The sequence below is a fragment of the Erinaceus europaeus genome, chromosome 15 (assembly GCF_950295315.1).
Source record: "Erinaceus europaeus chromosome 15, mEriEur2.1, whole genome shotgun sequence".
In the NCBI taxonomy this organism is placed as follows: Eukaryota; Metazoa; Chordata; class Mammalia; order Eulipotyphla; family Erinaceidae; genus Erinaceus; species Erinaceus europaeus.
In genome coordinates this window covers 26767579-26785457 of record NC_080176.1, presented here as the reverse complement: position 1 = coordinate 26785457, position 17879 = coordinate 26767579, and the positions used below count along the sequence as shown (strand labels likewise).

General features: G+C 50.2%; 1 protein-coding gene across 1 annotated transcript; it reads left to right on the top strand.

Annotated features, from left to right (window-relative positions):
- Positions 1-330: 330 nt before the first annotated feature.
- On the top strand, positions 331-13223 carry IFT22 (intraflagellar transport 22). Its single transcript, XM_007517933.3, has 5 exons — positions 331-483; positions 6772-6848; positions 6938-7027; positions 11194-11396; positions 12833-13223. The coding sequence occupies exons 1-5, from the start codon at positions 445-447 to the stop codon at positions 12979-12981; spliced, it is 558 nt and encodes a 185-aa protein (XP_007517995.1). The 5' UTR covers positions 331-444; the 3' UTR covers positions 12982-13223.
- Positions 13224-17879: the final 4656 nt, after the last annotated feature.

Genomic DNA, 17879 nt, shown 5'->3' with positions numbered 1-17879 from the left:
CTTATTATTATTTTAATGTATTTATTTATTCATGAGAGAGATAGGAGGAGAGAATGAACCAGACATTACTTTGGTACATGTGTTGCCAGGGATCGAACTCAGGACCTCATGGTTAAGAATCCAATACTTTATCCACTGCACCACCTCCCGGACCACTTATTTTTTGTTTTCATTTTTTGTCTTTCGCTTCCCTCCCAGCCCTTTCACCCCCACCTGCACCGCGAACCCCACTCCCACCGCCCCGCCGGCCGGCAGCCATCTTTCCGCGAGGACACGCCCACTCCCGGCTGGACACGCCCCTTACCGTCAGTCCCCGCGACACGCTCCGTGTCTCCATGGAGACGAGGCGGCCAATCAGCGCCGTGGCTTCAGCTCCGCCACGACTACGGCTGGCTCTGGCCGCTCGGGGTTGGGCTGGTTGAAGCCTGAGGGCGGCTGACCGCGATGCTCAAGGCCAAGATCCTCTTCGTGGGGCCCTGTGAGGTGAGGCCGGGGCCTGGGGCGCCGAGGGGACCGCAATCGGCGTGGGGAACCCCCACGAGAGATGGGACCCGCAGCCCCAGATGTGCTCCTCTGGCCTCACTTTAGTGTCGGGGCTTCCAGGCCGGGGGACCAGGCCGGGGGAGGGGGGGCTGGCGGGGGCCGGGGTGGAAGTGGTTGCAGGGCCGCACCCCGGGGCTCTCGGCTGCGCCCCGCATCCCGCAATCTGCCCTGTGGGTGCTGAGCTCGCCGGGGAGCCGTACAGGTGTCAGGTGCGGGGACCGTCCACTCAGGAGGTGCCCCGCGGGCTGGGGTCGCGGGGTCACCTGCGCACGTGGTTGAGCCCCAGAATGACGGCGGCCTTGCAGGAGGCCTGGATGCATTGATCTCTCTCTCCCTTGCCTCTTGATCGCAAAAATAAATTAGAAATGACGTGTACGGCTGGGGAGACAGCATCGTGGTTCTGCAAAAAAAATAAATAAATAAAAAGACGGGGGGGGGGGCAGGCGGTGGCGCACCGGGTTAAGCACACATGGCGCGAAGTGCAAGGATCCCCGGCTCCCCACCTGCAGGGCTGTCCCTTCACAGGCGGTGAAGCAGGTCTGCAGGTGTCTATCTTTCTCTCCCCTCTCTGTCTTCCATTTCTCTCTGTCCTATGCAATAACAACAACAATGATAAACAACAAAGGCAAAAAAAGGAGGGGGGGGGAAATGGCCTCCAGCAGCAGTGGATTCATAGTGCTGGCACCGAGCCCCAGCGATAACCCTGGAGGCAAAAAAAAAAAAAACCCAAAACTTCTTCTGCCTGCGGCTCGGAGCTCCCAGGTTCAGTTCCCAGAACCACCATCAGCCAGAACTGAACAGCGATTTGGTAAAATAATAATATTATTATTATTATTAAATTAAATTTAAAAACTAATTAAATTAAAAAATAAAAAGGAAGGAAGAGAATGTCACATACGCAGGCTAAAACTGGACAGGTAAGAACTGTAAAAAGTCCTGGTGATTGAACGTGCTCCACCTTCACTGCCACCCAGAGTCCTGATGTGAAAGCCCTCCCGGGACCCTCCCTTAGAGATCATGGGGGGGTGTAACCTGAGAGTGTGCATTTTGCCCATGGTGAGAACTCAGTTTTGTGGAAAGAAAGCATGTCTTCTTTGCTTTTATTATTTTTTTCTTAAGATCTATTTATTTATGAGCGAGAGAGAGAGAGAGGCAGAGAGGCAGATCATCTCTCTGGCACATGTGTTGCCATGGATGGAACGTAGCAACTCGTGTCTGAGCATCTAGTGCTTCACCCACTGCACCTCCTCCCGGGCAGCAGGAACTATGCTTCTACACAACGCGGAAAGAAACCTTGGAGGGAGCTGGGTGTTAGCGCAGCGGATTAAGCGCACATGGCACAAAATGCAAGGATCCGGGTTGGAGCCCTGGGCTCTCCACCTGCAGGGGGGTCGTTTCACAGGTGGTGGAGCAGGTCTGCAGGTGTCTTATCTTTCTGTCTCCCTCTCTCTTTCTCCCCTCCTCTCTCCATTTCTCTCTGTCCTATCCACCAATATCAACAGCAATGACAATAACAACCACCGCAACAAGGGCAACAAGTGGTCCAGGAGATGGCGTAGTGGATAAAGCATTGGACTCTCAAGCATGAGGTCCTGAGTTCAATCCCTGGCAGCACATGTACCAGAGTGATGTCTGGTTCTTTCTTTCTCCTCCTATCTTTCTCATTAATAAATAAATCTTTAAAAAAAAAAAAAGTAGAGGTGTTCCATGTTTAAAAAAAAAAAAAAAAGGGCAACAAACGAGTGAAAAAATAGCCTCCAGGAGCAGTGGAGCTGTAGTGTTGGCATGGAGCCACAGTGATAACCCTGGAAGCAAAAAAAAGAAAGAAAGAAACCTGGGGGGGGGGGTCAGCGGTGGCACACTGGTTAAGTACACACATTCTCATGCACTTGGACCTGGGTTCAAGCGCCCACCACCACACACCCCCGACCTGTAGAAGGGATACTTCACTTGTGGTAAAGCCAGGCTCTTTCTCCCTCTAAATCTCCTCCTCTCTCAACTTTCCTCTAATCTATTCAGTAAAAAAATAGAGAAGAAGAAAGAAAGGAGGAAAAAAAATGGCCAATGGGAGCAGTAGATTCATAGTGCTGACACCAAACCCCAGTGATAAACCCAGTAGCAGAAGAAAAAGAAACCTTAGGGACTGGGGAGGCAGCATAATGGTTATGCAGCAGACTCATAGGCATGAGGCTCCAAGGTCCCAGGTTCAATCCCTGGCACCACCATCAGCTGTAAATGAGCAGGGCTCTAGAAAATAAATAAATAAGCAGAGAGGACAGCAAGGATACAGCTGGGGTGGGGGGGGCCAGTGTCAACAAAACATAATACAAGGATGGTGGTATGTCCAGGTGGCAGAAACAAAGGACATTGTAAAGTCAGTATGAAGACATGGCTCAAGGTCCTGGTCCCCACCCACAAGGAGAAAAGCTTCACGAGTGGTGAAGCAGGGCTGCCGGTGTCTCTCTGTCTCTCTTCCTTTTTATCTCCCTTCTCAATTTCTCTCTGCCTCTATTCAATAGTAAGTAAAAATCTAAAAAACAAAAAGACATAACAGAAAAACCAAAAGACACAGGAATATATAATACACTTACTTGATAGCAGAAACTGTGCTTAGCCTCATTGTCAATGGAACACAGAACAGAAGGACAATTGTTCAGCCATCAGATTAGATGAGAAAAGTTTACAAGATCAGGGGCCAGCTGGTGGTGCACTGGGTAAAGCCACAGGCAAGAGTGCACAAGGACCTGGGTTCAAGCCCTCAGTCCCACCGGCAGGGGGAAGCTTCATGAGTGGTGAAGCAGGGCTGCCGGTGTCTCTGTCCCTCTCCCTCTCTGTCTTCCCCTCCCCTATTGATTTCTCTCTGCTTCTCCCCAATAAACACATAGAATAAAAATTTTACAAGATCAGTACCACTCGGCGTGATGATGTGTAGGGGAACGGATGCCAGGTCTGCTCATGGGTCTATAGAACAGTGACGGCTGTCAAGATGGGCCTGGCTCCCCAGAGCCCCCAGTCGAGGCTCCAGATGAGTTGTGTGTGCTCAGTGGTGAACAGCAGGAAACACCCCAGATGCCCACCAAGACAAGAATAATGTCCCTGGGAGTTGGGTGTTTGCGCAGCGGGTTAAGCGCAGGTGGTGCAAAATACAAGGACTGGTGTAGGGATCCCGGTGTCTATCTTTCTCTCCCCCTCTCCGTCTTCCCCTCCTCTCTCCATTTCTCTCTGTCCCATCCAACAACAACGACATCAGTAATAACTACAACAATAAAACAAGGGCAACAAAAGGGAATAAATAAGTATGACAAATTTTTAAAAAGAGAAGAATGTCCCCATAAACCAAGACACATTCTAGCTTGAATAGCTGTGAGGCAGTTAAACAAACCAGGCAAGTTCCTGTGTTCACACCTGTGTTCATGACGCTCATGTGTCCTCATAATGTGCACAGACTAGGAAAAGGCAAAGAAGCACAGGAGCAGAGAGACAGCATAGTGGTTTACAAAGAAACTCTCATGCTTGAGACTCCAAGGTCCCAGGTTCAGTCTCCAGCACCGCCATCAGCCAGAGCTGAGGCAGTGCTCTGGGAAAAATAGTTTTTGTTTGTTTGTTTTTTTACCGCTAAGGTTATTGCTGGGACTTGCTGGGTGCCTACACCATGAGTTCCTGGAGGCTTATTTTTCCTCTTTTTTTTGCCCTTGTTTTATTGTTGTTGTGGTTATTATTATTGTTGTTACTGTTGTCATTGTTGTTGGGTAGAACAGAGAGAAATGGAGAGGGGAGGAGGAGTGAGAGACAGACACCTGCAGACCTGCTTCACCACTTGTGAAGTGACTCCCCTGCAGGTGGGGAGCCGGGAGCTCGAACCGGGATCTTTACGCCAGTCCTTGCACTTGGTGCCATGTGCGCTTAACCTGCTGCGCTACTACCCGACCCCCAAAGAGTTATTTTTTAAAAAATATTTTTACTGGGAGTCGGGTGGTAGTGCAGTGGGTTAAGCGCATGTGGCACAAAGCGCAAAGACCATCGTAAGTATCCCGGTTCGAGCCTCCGGCTCCCCACCTGCAGGGGAGTCACTTCACAGGGGTTGAAGCAGGTCTGCAGGTGTCTTTTTCTCCCCCTCTCTGTCTTCCCTCCTCTCTCCATTTCTCTCTGTCCCATCCAACAACGACATCAGTAATAACTACAGCAATAATAATTACAACAATAAAAAAAAGACAACAAGGGCAACAAAAGGCAAAATAAATAAATCAAATATTTTTTTTTACTTATTTATTATTGGATAGAGACAGAAACTGAGAGGGGAGGGGAGCTAGAGAGGGAGAGAGAGACCTGCAGCCCTGCTCCACCACCTGTGAAGTTTCCCCCCTGCACGTGGGGACTGGATGCTCGAACCTTGGCTTATCTGTTGTCATTTTCAGTCTCGGTTTATCCTATTGGCCCTCCTCTGATCGCTCAGCAAAACCTGCCCATGTCGTCATCCTGCTTTAGTTCATTTAATATATATATTAATATATATATATATATAATTGCAATGAGAGAGATACACCAGAACTCTGCTCAGCTCTGGCTGATGGTGATGCCGGGAATTGAACCTGGGACCTCAGAGTCTCAGGCATGAAAATCACTATGCTAGCACCCTGACCCGTCATGTCAGTTTTATTCAAGCCCCTAATCTGCACCTTTGAGACTTGACTGAGGGGTCGGGGCGGGTGGGGGCGCACCTGGTTAAGTGCACATAGTTTGAAGTGCAAGGTCCTGCACAAGGATCCAGGTTCAAGCCCTCAACTCCCCCCCCTGCAGGGGGATGCTTCACAAGCAGCAAAGCAGGTCTACACGTGTCTCTCTATCTCCCCCCTCCTCTCTCAATTTCTCTCTGCCCTATCCAATAAAATGGGGAAAGTAGCTGCCAGGAGTGGTGGATTCGTAGTGCTGGCACTGAGCCCCAGCGATAACCCTGGAGGCAAGAGAAAGAGAGAGACTAGAGTGGTCTTGTGACTAGAGCTACTTTTTAAAAATATTTATAAATAAAAAATTTTTAAAAAAATTATTTATGTGGTCCAGGAGGTGGCGCAGTGGCTAAGGCACTAGACTCTCAAGCATGAGGTCCTGAGTTCAATCCCTGGCAGCACATGTACCAGAGTGATGTCTGGTTCTTTCTCTCTCTCCCCTATCTTTCTCATAAATAAATAAATAAAATCTTTAAAAATTTTATTTATTTATTTATTTATTTATTCCCTTTTGTTGCCCTAGTTGTCTTTTTGTTGTAGTTATTATTGTTGTCGTCATTGTTGGATAGGACAGAGAGAAATGGAGAGAGGAGGGAAGACAGAGACGGGGAGAAAAAGACACCTGCAGACCTGCTTCACCGCCTGTGAAGCGATTCCTCTGCAGGTAGGGAGCCGGTGGCTTGAACTGGGATCCTTATGCCGGTCCTTGTGTTGTGCGCCACGTGCGCTTAAACCACTGTGCTACCACCCAATTCCATAGAGCTACATTTTTAAAGATGTTTTTACTATTGAGAGAGAGACCAGAGCATCACTCTGGCTCTTGCAGTGCAGGAAATCGAACCTATCACAGAGCCATTTCCCTGAGCACTGGAGCTATTTGTTGATTCACCCAACAAGGCAGGTGCAGCACAGTTTCTGAATCTGCATCCCCCACCCTGGAGACGGATCCCAGCCCCAGGAGACTGGCCACACTCATCAGGCTGTTGGCCTGGGTGTAGAGAAACATTTGTGAGCCCCACAAGTAAGGGCGCTAGATGCTGTGTTCTCTGGTGTGACTGAGTGTGTGAGGCTGCAGGAGGGCTGGTGTGTGTGTGTGTGGGGCGGGGGGAGGCAGGCCGCCCAAAATGCATGATCTCACCACTCTAGGCCACTTCTTCATTCAGATGGAGAGAGGGAGAGAAATCACAGCACATGAGCTTCCTCTGGTGCCAAAGCACCTCCCATGTGGTGTGGGCCCCAACCTGCCAGGCTGGGTGCTGCTGGTCTCTCTGCCAGGAACGGCTGTCACCTGTGTTAGCTGGAAGGGGCCTCAGAGCTGGTGGGGCCCAGTTCAGGGATGACTTTGCGGAGCGAGGGAAAGAGAGAGACATGACCAGGCCAGGGGCAGAGCCACCCAGAGCGTGGCCCGTGCTCCGTGGGTCCCAGCACCGAGAGAGCACCTAGCACCAGCACTCGGCCTGTGCACAGTTCTCTCAAAGGCCTTTCCCCACCCTCCTCTTCACAGAGCGGCAAAAGCGTGCTGGCCAACTTCCTGACGGAGTCCTCCGAGATCACGGAGCACAGCCCGACCCAGGGAGTGAGGTGAGCCTGGGGTTCTGGGAGGGCCCAGGTGCTGGTCCCCGCCCCCCAGCCCGGACCCGGCACACTCGCAGCCCTGTCCTGCTTTTCAGGATCCTGGAATTCGAGAACCCGCAGGTGACGGGCACCAGCAGAGGTGCAGGCTGTGAGTTCGAGCTGTGGGACTGCGGCGGTGACCCCAAGTGCGTCTCCCGGGGGCTTTGCGGTGGGGGGGGGCTGCTCAGGGAGGAGCACGGGCGCGTCTGAGGGCCCTGGGTTCGGTCCCAGGCACTGCATGTGAGGCCCTGGTTCTCAGCCCCTCCCCCAAATAAACTAGTTAAAAAGAATAATAGTAGTGGTCCGGGAGGTGGCACAGTGGATGAAATGTTGGTGTCTCAAGCATGAGATCCCCAGCCACACATGTACCAGAGTGATATCTGGTTCTTTCTCTTTCTCCCTCCCTCTTATATCTCTCGTTAATAAATAAAATATTAGAAGAAAACAAAAAGAATAGTAACAGCAGCCGCCAGCACCCAGCACTCGGCCGCTCCCCAGCATATGTCAGGCCTAACCGAGTTAGAGGGGACGCAACTGCTGGGGGCAAGGGTAGGGTGGTGGTGCCCCCGCAGAGCACAGAGGCTATGAGGGGCAAGGACTGTGGTTCAAGCCCCCAGCCCCCACCTGCAGAGGGGAAGCTTCACAAGGGCTGTCTGTCTCCCTCTTCTCTCTTGATTTCTGTCTCTATCCATTAGCCGGGTGGTGGCACACCTGATGGAGAGCACAAGTTACAGTGCTCAAGGACCCAGGTGTGAGCCCCTGGTCCCCACCTGCAAGAGGAAAGCTTTGCAAGTGGTGAAGCAGGGCTGCAGGTATCTCTCTGTCTCTCTTCCTTTCTATCTCCCCCCCTCTTGATTTCTGTCTCTATCCAATAAATAAATAAAGATAATACCAAAAAATTTTTAAAAGATCAATACATAAGAAGGGTGATTAAGGAAAAGACTGGAAGGCCAGTGAAGAAGCTCGCTCGAACAGTGCGCTGCTCTGCTTTGCCCTGTGCGCAACTCAGGACCGAGCCCAGGTTCTGCCCCTCACAGCTCTGAAGGAGGCTTCAATGCTGGGGACTCTCATTCTCTCCCTCTCTGCCTCTCTGTCTCCATCTAAAAGAGAAAAACTTTAACAACTGAGGTCTGACACATGGAGAAGTCACCTGTCAATTATTAAAACTAAGATAGTATTTTTTTTTTTTACCATTTAGATTTTTTTTATTAGTAGTTCTCTCTGAAGAATCAAAATAGCAAATTACTTTAGATTCATCAAGACTGTATAACCTTTGTTTTTAGATCTTTAATGATGTACAGCATAATACAAAACCGACCAGAGAGACTGCTATCTATGACTAGGTGCTACTGTGTCGTCCTAGAGCAGGTGCTAGAGGGAGGCTGTTCTCCAAGGACTGAGGCTGCGTCAGTGCTGGGCAACTAAACTGCGGCTTATTTCTTCCTCACTCTGAGCAAGGGGGGTGGGGTGGGTATGATAGTATTTTTATTTTATTTTATTTTATTTTTACCAGAGCCCTGCTCAGCTCTTGCTGGTGTTGGTGCTGGGATTGAACCTGGGAACTCAGAGCCTCAGGCAGAAGAGTCTCATTGCACAACCACTGTGCTGTCTCCTCTATCCCTCAAAATACGTTTTTCTTCCTTCCATTCTCTCTTTCTTTCTTTTTTCCTCTCTCTTTCTTCCTGTCTGTCTGTCTTTCTCTTCCTCCTCTTCCTCCCCTTCTTCCTCCTCCTCTTTCTTGTAAATGGAGCAAGAAGCATTTTCTGAAGTGAAAGTGCAGACCAGGTGGTCCCAGTTTGGGAGGGAGCTAAGAAAGTAGTTGTCTGGGAGGTGGCGCAGTGGATAAAGCATCGGACTCTCAAGCATGAGGTCTTGAGTTCAATCTCCAGCAGCACATGGACCAGAGTGATGTCTGGTTCTTTCTCTCTCCCCTCCTGTCTTTCTCATAAAGAAGGGAAGAAAGAAAGCAAGAAAGCAAGAAAGACAGAAAGAAAGAAAGAAAGAAAGAAAGAAAGAAAGAAAGAAAGAAAGAAATAAAGAAAGGGAGAAGGAAGAAAATAAGGGGGAAAGTATTGGTAAAGGTCGCATGTAGAGACTGGAAACAGCAAACGTCTGCCCGGAGCCAGTCTTTCTCTCTCTCCCTTTTTCATAAGCATATAACCAGGCTCCATGCACACAGAGCTTCATGACTCTAGGCCAGTTTCTCACTTAGCGGGAGAGAGAGACAAGGAGAGAGAGGGGGAGAGACGGGGGAGTGGGAGATAGCACAGCAGAGAGCTTCCTCTGTTAACATAGCAACCCCCCTTTTGGCGCCAGGACTTGAACCAGGTCTATCAGGGCACATGCCCCACCCACCCAAAGAGCTAATTCTTGGACCTCTTTTTTCCCCTTCTTTCTCCTTTTCTCTCTTTTGTGGTGACTCTGAATAGCAGACCTATTGTGCTGCCCCCCCATTGTGCTGCTCCTCCTCTCTCTCTCTCTCTCTCTCTCTCCCACCCCCCCATTGTGCTGCACATTCTCTCTCCCACCCCCACCCCCCCGTTGTGCTGCTCCTCCTCTCTCTCTCTCTCTCTCCCACCCCCCCATTGTGCTGCACATTCTCTCTCCCACCCCCACCCCCCCCGTTGTGCTGCTCCTCCTCTCTCTCTCTCTCTCTCCCACCCCCACCCCCCCCCGTTGTGCTGCTCCTCCTCTCTCTCTCTCTCTCTCCCACCCCCCCATTGTGCTGCACATTCTCTCTCCCACCCCCACCCCCCCGTTGTGCTGCTCCTCCTCTCTCTCTCTCTCTCTCTCTCCCACCCCCACCCCACCCCCGTTGTGCTGCTCCTCCTCTCTCTCTCTCTCTCCCACCCCCCCATTGTGCTGCACATTCTCTCTCCCACCCCCACCCCACCCCCGTTGTGCTGCTCCTCCTCTCTCTCTCTCTCTCTCCCACCCCCCCATTGTGCTGCACATTCTCTCTCCCACCCCCACCCCCCCGTTGTGCTGCTCCTCCTCTCTCTCTCTCTCTCTCTCTCCCACCCCCACCCCCCCCGTTGTGCTGCTCCTCCTCTCTCTCTCTCTCTCTCTCTCCCACCCCCCCATTGTGCTGCACATTCTCTCTCCCACCCCCACCCCACCCCCGTTGTGCTGCTCCTCCTCTCTCTCTCTCTCTCTCTCCCACCCCCCCATTGTGCTGCACATTCTCTCTCCCACCCCCACCCCCCCCCGTTGTGCTGCTCCTCCTCTCTCTCTCTCTCTCTCCCACCCCCCCATTGTGCTGCACATTCTCTCTCCCACCCCCACCCCCCCCCGTTGTGCTGCTCCTCCTCTCTCTCTCCCACCCCCACCCCCCCCCGTTGTGCTGCTCCTCCTCTCTCTCTCTCTCTCTCTCCCACCCCCCCCATTGTGCTGCACATTCTCTCTCCCACCCCCACCCCCCCCCGTTGTGCTGCTCCTCCTCTCTCTCTCTCTCTCTCTCTCCCACCCCCCCATTGTGCTGCACATTCTCTCTCCCAACCCCCCGTTGTGCTGCTCCTCCTCCTCTCTCTTCCTCCCTCTCCCACCCCCCATTGTGCTGCACATTCTCTCTCACACACCCCCCGTTGTGCTGCTCCCTCTCTCTCTCCCCCTCTCTCCCATCCCCCATTGCGCGGCTCCTTCTCTCTCTCTCTTTTTCTCTCTCTCCCCTCTCTCCCATCCCCCCATTGTGCTGGTGCTGCATTCTCTCTCTCACCCCCCCCCCCATTGTGTTGTAAACTGTGAGAAGCACGCAACATTCTTTGTTTGCAGAGGGAACAGCAGCTCAGTCACGATCAATCCCTGAGGCTTCTGGCTCAGGCCTGGGCCTCACATGGACCCGTGAGGGGCTCTGCCCTGCCCTCCGTTCTATGTGTTGCTGATGAGAAAGATGACCAGAGCATCACTCTGGCGTATTCGAGGCCAGGGATCAAATCTCCATCAGCTGTGCCCTCTATCAGGCTGCCAGCCTCTCTCTCTCTCTCTCCCTCTCCCTCTCTCTCTCTTTAATATGAAGTAAATAAAACATTTTTTAAAACCATGTATTGGATATATATCGATCGCCCTAACATGCCTTTCATTAAGTAAAAGACCGTCTTTCAGCCGCAAGGGGTCTTTGCTGAGTTGTGTAGCTGGGGTGGGGTGGGGGTAGAGCGACAGCCGGCCCAGCAGAGTGCACGCCTGGCACCCCTACAGCCCCTCGCTGGGGGCGCAGTGCTGTGGTTTCTCTCTGAAATTCAAAGAAAGGGGGGAGAGAGTTCTCGCAACAGTGGTGAGGTGGGGCCCCCCTTCTGAACGCCCCTCTGCCCCGCAGGTTCGAGTCCTGTTGGCCGGCGCTGATGAAGGACTCGCACGGGGTGGTGATCGTCTTCAATGCCGACACGCCCAGCCACCTGAAGGAGATCGAGACGTGGTATGCCTGCTTCGTGCAGGGCCAGTTCCTGCCCGACGCGCACTGCCTGCTGGTTGCTCACCACAAGCCGGGCTCGGGCGGCGACAGGGGACACCTGGCCCTGGGTGAGGCGGGGCGCACAGGGGGCGTTGCAGAGAGGCTGGGGGGGACCAGGTTCAATCCCCAGCACTACCATCCTCCAGAGCTGAGCAGGGCTCTGGGAAGACACAGAGACAAACAGGAAACCAAACTCCAACCAAGGCGCTGAGGCTGCTGTCAGGGACGGCCCAGCCCCAGCTCCAAGTCTTGTTCTTGTCTAGCTGGGAGCAGTTCTTTTCTTTATGTTCTTGTGCTATTACTATTATCATCACTATCGCTATTATTTATTATTGTATTGTCACTAGGGTTATCGCTGGGGGTTGGTGTTGGCATTTATGAATTCACCACTCATGGTGGCCATTTTTACTTTTATTCCCCCCCCTTTCTCTATCTCTTTTTTTTTTTTTGATAGAACAGAAATTGAGATGGATAGGGGAGAAATAGGAGGAGAGAAGGAGTGACACCTGCAGACCTGCTTCACTGCTTTTTAAAAAAAATTTTAAAAAACATTTATTCCCTTTTGTTGCCCTTGTTGTTTTGTTGTTGTTGTAATCATTGTTGTTACTGATGTCATCACTGTTGGATAGGACAGAGAGAAATGGAGAGAGGAGGACAGAGAGAAGGAGAGAAAGACTCCTTGCGCTTCGCACTTAACCCGCTGCGCTACCACCCGACTCCCTTTTTAATTTTTTTATATTTATTTATTTACTTTCCCTTTGTTGCCCTTGTTGGTTTTTTTTATTGTTTTTGTAGTTATTATTGTTGTTAATGATGTTGGATAGGACAGAGAGAAATGGAGAGAGGAGGAGAGACAGAAAGAGGGAGAGAAAGAGACACCTGCAGACCTGCTTCACCGCCTGGCTTCACTGCTTTTCAAGCCTCTCCTCTGCAGGTGGTGAGCAGGGTCTTGAACCTGGTTCCTTGTACTTGGTAATGTCAGTGATTACTACCACTACCCAGCCCTCTTTTTCATATGTTTTTTAAGGATGTATTAGAGAAAGACAGATAGACAAACAGGGCACCAGCCCATCACTGTGGCACATGCAATGCTGGGGATCGAACCTGGCACCTCAGGAATGCAAGTTCTGGGTTCTACCAGCTGGGCTGTCTTCCCAGCCACACTGCAGACACTAAAAGCAGAGCTAGCTCATGGGGGTAGGGAGGCACACACCCCAGGTTCAAGCCCCACATGGCATCACATGGGAAGGGCTTTGGTCTCTCTCTCTCTCTCATGAGTGAAAAGCTGCAAAGTGGTTTGTCACGCTGCTGTCCCACTGCCAGGTGGCAGTGTGTGTCAACCCATCTTCCTCAGTGACACTATGACAGGCAAGACACTAGCTTAATGTTCAGGCCTCAGAGGATACAGCAGGTTGGCTTCTGCAAACCCCAGGTCACTCAGAACTTTCTAGAAAGGGCACCCTGAGGCATGTTCCTGCCTGATGGCCTTCCCTCCCCCTCCCAGCGCCGCCCCTCAACAAGCTGAAGTTGGTGCACTCCAACCTGGAGGATGACCCAGAAGAGATCCGCTCGGAGTTCATCAAATACCTGAAGAACATCATCAGCTCCATGTCCGAGAGCAGAGACCGAGAGGAGATGTCCATCATCACCTAGCGGCCTCTGGGGCAGCTGTGGCCCCCTGTCTGTCCCCCAGGGCTGAGGGGATGTCCCTTCCTTGCTAGAAGGTCCGGTGCCCTCCAATCTCTCCCCTCTCTCCCCTGTGTGGTTGAGAAAGGCCTGCTGCTGGGTTCTCCTCCCTTCACCCCAGACCTCATCAGAGAGCTGGGAAGTGGTGGGGGGCCGGGGGGACTCCCCTCTCCATGCACATGTTAAGTTATAAAAGTTGTGGAACCCTAGCTGTCAGAGCCCAGTGACCTGGCAGCAAGCAGTGTTAATCCATAGCTACCTAGCGCTGTGTTTGCTCGTGAAACCAGCCAACAGCCACTGGCTTCATGATACTCCACCCCCGCTCCTGACCACACACAGTGTGAACAGTTATTTTTTATTTTCATGAGAGAGAGAGAGAGAGAGAGAAAGTCACCAGAGCTCTGCTCAGCTCTGGCCAGTGGTGGTACTGGGGACTGAACCTGGGACCCTGGAATCTCAGGCATGAAAGATATTTGCAAAACCATTCTGCTGTCTCCCCAGCCCATAAACATAATCAAAACAGAGAGACCCTTGCCTGCTCAAGAGCTCCCATTCCATCCTTCTAAATAACGGTAAAGTGGAGTCAAGACAATGAAGCTCTGTCTCAGATAATGCAAGAAAACACTATTGATTGATCATTTTCCAGAAGTGGGTGAAATCTCAAAGAGTCATGGCTCTGCTCATGAGGGTCCCTGAGTATTCATAGGGAAGGTAGTTGGCCATTTCTTCTGGGCACTGTGTCTGCTAGTGCACCTGCTTGCTGAGACTTAGCTGTGACCCCCAGACCTACACACTGTGTCCAGGTAGACACTCGCTCGAGGCTGAATGAAGTGACTGACACTGCACCTTCCTGACTCATACCGGAAGCAAGCCTGCTTCTCCTGACCTGTCCAGTACCATGTTTCCCCTTCTCTGTTGGGGAGTCACCTCTTGAGAAGCTTTCAGCTTCCTGGGTGGACTCTGAAGCCAGCCCCCCTGAATAGAGGGGCTGGGAGGAACCCAGGCAAAAGACTTGGCTACCCTGGATCTGTGGGTGGATAGTTTATTGTTTTTCTTTGTTTTTGTCCCCTTTTGTTGCCCTTGTTGTGGTTATTATTATTGTTGTTGTTGATGTCGTTGCTGGATTGGACAGAGAGAAATCGAGAGAGGAGGCGAAGACAGAGAGGAGGAGAGAAAGACACACCTGCAGACCTACTTCACCACCTGTGAAGTGACTCCCTTGCAGTTAGAGAGCCGGGGGCTCGAACCGGGATCCTTATTCCAATCCTTGCACTTTGTGCCACATGCACTTAACCCGCTGCGCTACCGCCTGACCCCCCCCTTTTTTTTTTTGTCTCCAGGGTTATTGCTGGGCTCAGTGCGTGCACCACGAATCCACTGCTCCTGAAGGCCATTTTTTTCCCTTTGTTGCCCTTATTTTATCTTTGTTGTGGTTGTTATTATTGTTGTTATTGCTGTTGTTGTTGGATAGGACAGAGAGAAATGGAGAGAGGAGGGGAAGACAGAGAGGGGGAGAGAAAGGTAGACACTTGCAGACCTGCTTTACTGCCTGTGGATCCACCCCCTGCAGGTGGGGTGCTGGGGGTTTGAACCAGGATCCTTATGCCTGTCCTTATACTTTGTGCCATGTGCACTTAACCCGCTGTGTTTCTTCCCGACCCCTATTGTTTTTATTTTTTATATAAAAAAAATAAAAGTGGACCAAGGGACTTGAGCAATCCTGCTGAGCAGCCTCCCAGTCCTCTCCCTTTCTCTTTCTCTCTCTTTCTCCCTTTCTTTCTTTCTTTTTCTTTTTCTCTTTGTAAGAGGTGGTCTCCACAACACATCACAGCTCATTTCCCAGGTGAAGGGCAAAGGAAACACACCGTCCCAAGCTCCAGGTGACAGAGCACATCCCAGGATGCACCATGAGTCTTGATGCCCAAGTCCAGAGTGTGCACAGCACAGTGGGGGTCCTGGTCTCCCAGGTGCACCCCTGGTGCACTCCCAGGTGCACCCCAACCATTGTGTGCCCCCACCCCCAACACACACAGTGTCAGCGTACTCACCAGCCAAGCAAAAGACTTCCCTTGTGGAGAAAACCCTTGGTAGAGAAGCCCCATGGCAGTAAAAGCTAAGTTCAATGTTGGTGAACCAACAGCCTTCAGCAGACAGTGTTAGAAAACAAAAGCACAAGTTGGATAAGGTATTGTGTTGATGATTGCAAATATGATCCCACCCTTATTTCCTCCAGATTGAACTAGCATCTTCTGTAACCAAGCAAATGGCTGAGTGAGATCCCACAGCTCTGACTAAGCTTACATCGTAATGGGAATGTTGATATCTCAGTTGTTCAAGAGAGCTCTTGGGGGTTGCTACACTTCTGAGGAGGGACACACCAGAAGATTCATAATATCAGAAGTGCAAGCTAACTTGCTATTATTCCACAGAGGAAAACAGGGTGCCTAGTCATTGGTGTGAAAGCCGTGCTCCGGGAGTCTTTGAGTGTGCATAGTGCTTGAGGTGGTCTTTCTTGAGTTATGGCTCTCCATCTTCACTGGATGTTTGCCTGCTTGCTGAGAACCCCACAAATACCCCAACCCTGTCTGATGCTTCCTCAGCGTTGTACACTCCCCTGAGGCAAGAAATGCAGTGCTCTAGGTCTTGAAAAAACAAAGAAGTGCACTCAGTGAGGAGGAGGGAGACTCTGGCTTTTAACATTAAGAAGAAAGCACATAAAAAGAGAGAGAGAGAGAGTGGGGAGTCAGGCGGTAGCACAGAGGGTTAAGCTCAGGTGGTGCTAAGCACAAGGACCAGTGTAAGGATCCGGGTTCTAGCCCCCAGCTCCCCACCTACAGGGGAGTTGCTTCATAAGCAGTGAAGCAGGACTGCAGGTGTCTATCTTTCTCACCCCTTCTCTGTCTTCCCCTCCTCTCTCCATTTCTCTCTGTCCTACCCAACAACAACAACATCAATAACAACAATAACTACAACAAGAAAACAACAAGGGCAACAAAAGGGAATAAATAAATAAAAATTTTTAAAAAGAGCGAGCACATATTTTTATGGGACTTCTGAACTGCTTTATCAGTCAAAATAATTCTATATGTCTGATATATAGATTTTTAAAAATATTTATTCCCTTTTTTCAATTTTTTAAAATTTATTTATTGGGGAATTAATGTTTTACATTCAACAGTAAATACAATAGTTTGTACATGCATAGCATTTCCCAGTTTTCCATATAACAATACAACTCCCACTAGGTCCTCTGTCAGCCTTCTTGGATCTGTATTCTCCCCACCTACTTTGGTGCAAAATTTATTCCCTTTTGTTGCTCTTGTTGGATATATAGATTTTTTTTCCTGCCAAAGTTGAAAGCAAGTAGATATGCATCTGCCAAGTATTCCCACTTCAAAAAGAGAGTTCTGAATGCTTTGATGTGAGTACCACCTCATTTGTCTTTTTACGATTGACAGTTCACTCCTCTCTGGGCTTTTTGATAGCCCTTAAGAGTATGCTTCCTGTCACTATGGCCTCAGGGAAGCTGTACCCACAGTATTGGCTCTTTGGATCAGGTGTGATGTTAGACTTTAGACAAGGTGTCATGCAGAATAAAAATTCACCTGATTGATGTTAACAGTTTTTTAAAAAATTTTATTTTGGGGGTCGGAGGTAGAGCAGAGGGTTAAGTGCACGTGGCGCAAAGTGCAAGGACTGGCATAAACAACCTGGTTCCAGCCCCTGGGCTCCCCACTTGCAGGGGCAGTCGCTTCACAAGCAGTGAAGCAGGTCTGCAGGTCTCTGTCTTCCCCTCCTCTCTCCATTTCTCTCTGTCCTATCCAACAACAATGACAGCAATAACAACAATAATAACTAAAACAACCAGGGTAACGAAAGGGGAAAAAATAGCCTCCAGGAGTAGTGGATTCAAGAGCCCCAGCAATAACCCTGGAGGCAAATATATATATTTATTTACTTTTTCCTTTTTTAATTTTTTAATAGCTACCACAATTATCACTGGGACTCAGTGCCTGCACTATGAATCCACCACTCCAGTGGCCTTTTTTTTTTTCCCCCAATTTTTCTTTGACAGGACAGAGAGAAATTGAGAAGGGAGGGGAAACAGAGAGGGAAAGAGAAAGATAGACACTTGCAGACCTGCTTCACCACTCGTGAAGCATTCCCTCTACAGGTGGGGAGCAGGGGCTCAAACCTGGGTCCTTGTGCATGGTCATATGTGTGCTTGATCAAGTGTGCCATCACCTGGCCCCCTATGTTAACAGTTTTACTTACTGGAGTTTTGTGACAGGACTTCATACAAGAACCACCCTTCCATTGGTCTGAGGTGTGGTTGTACAAGGTCCAGAAAACAGTAAGGTGTGAAAAGCGTTTGTCCACAGGGATTTTCTAATTGTACCCAAGTTTGGGAAAGTTGGTTTCTACTTAGATAAAACTACCCCAGATCCTCTTCAAGAATATTTTGGAAATCAAACTATACGTGGAGTCTATTTTCTCTTTCTTTCTCTCTCTTTCTTTCTTTCTTTCTTTCTCTCTTTCTTTCTTTCTTTCTTTCCTGGCAGAGAGGGGGCAGCAATGTTTAAAAGCAGAAAGTTGTAGCCTAGGTATCTTTTAATAATGACACTAGATGTAGAAAGTCCAATCTACAGAGGGCAGCTTCTGTGTTTGAGAGGCCAAGTGGGGAAGGTGAGATTAATCCTCATGCCACTCAAGGAGCATGGCCCTGGTCCTGCCTTGGGAGAGCCTGGAGCAGTAGGGCAAGGACAGTGACAGCCTAGGAGCAAATGGACCCGGGAACAAGACTGAAGCAGCAGGCTGAGCAGTACATGCAGTATCTGGAATACAAAGTTGATGGCTGGCAGGGA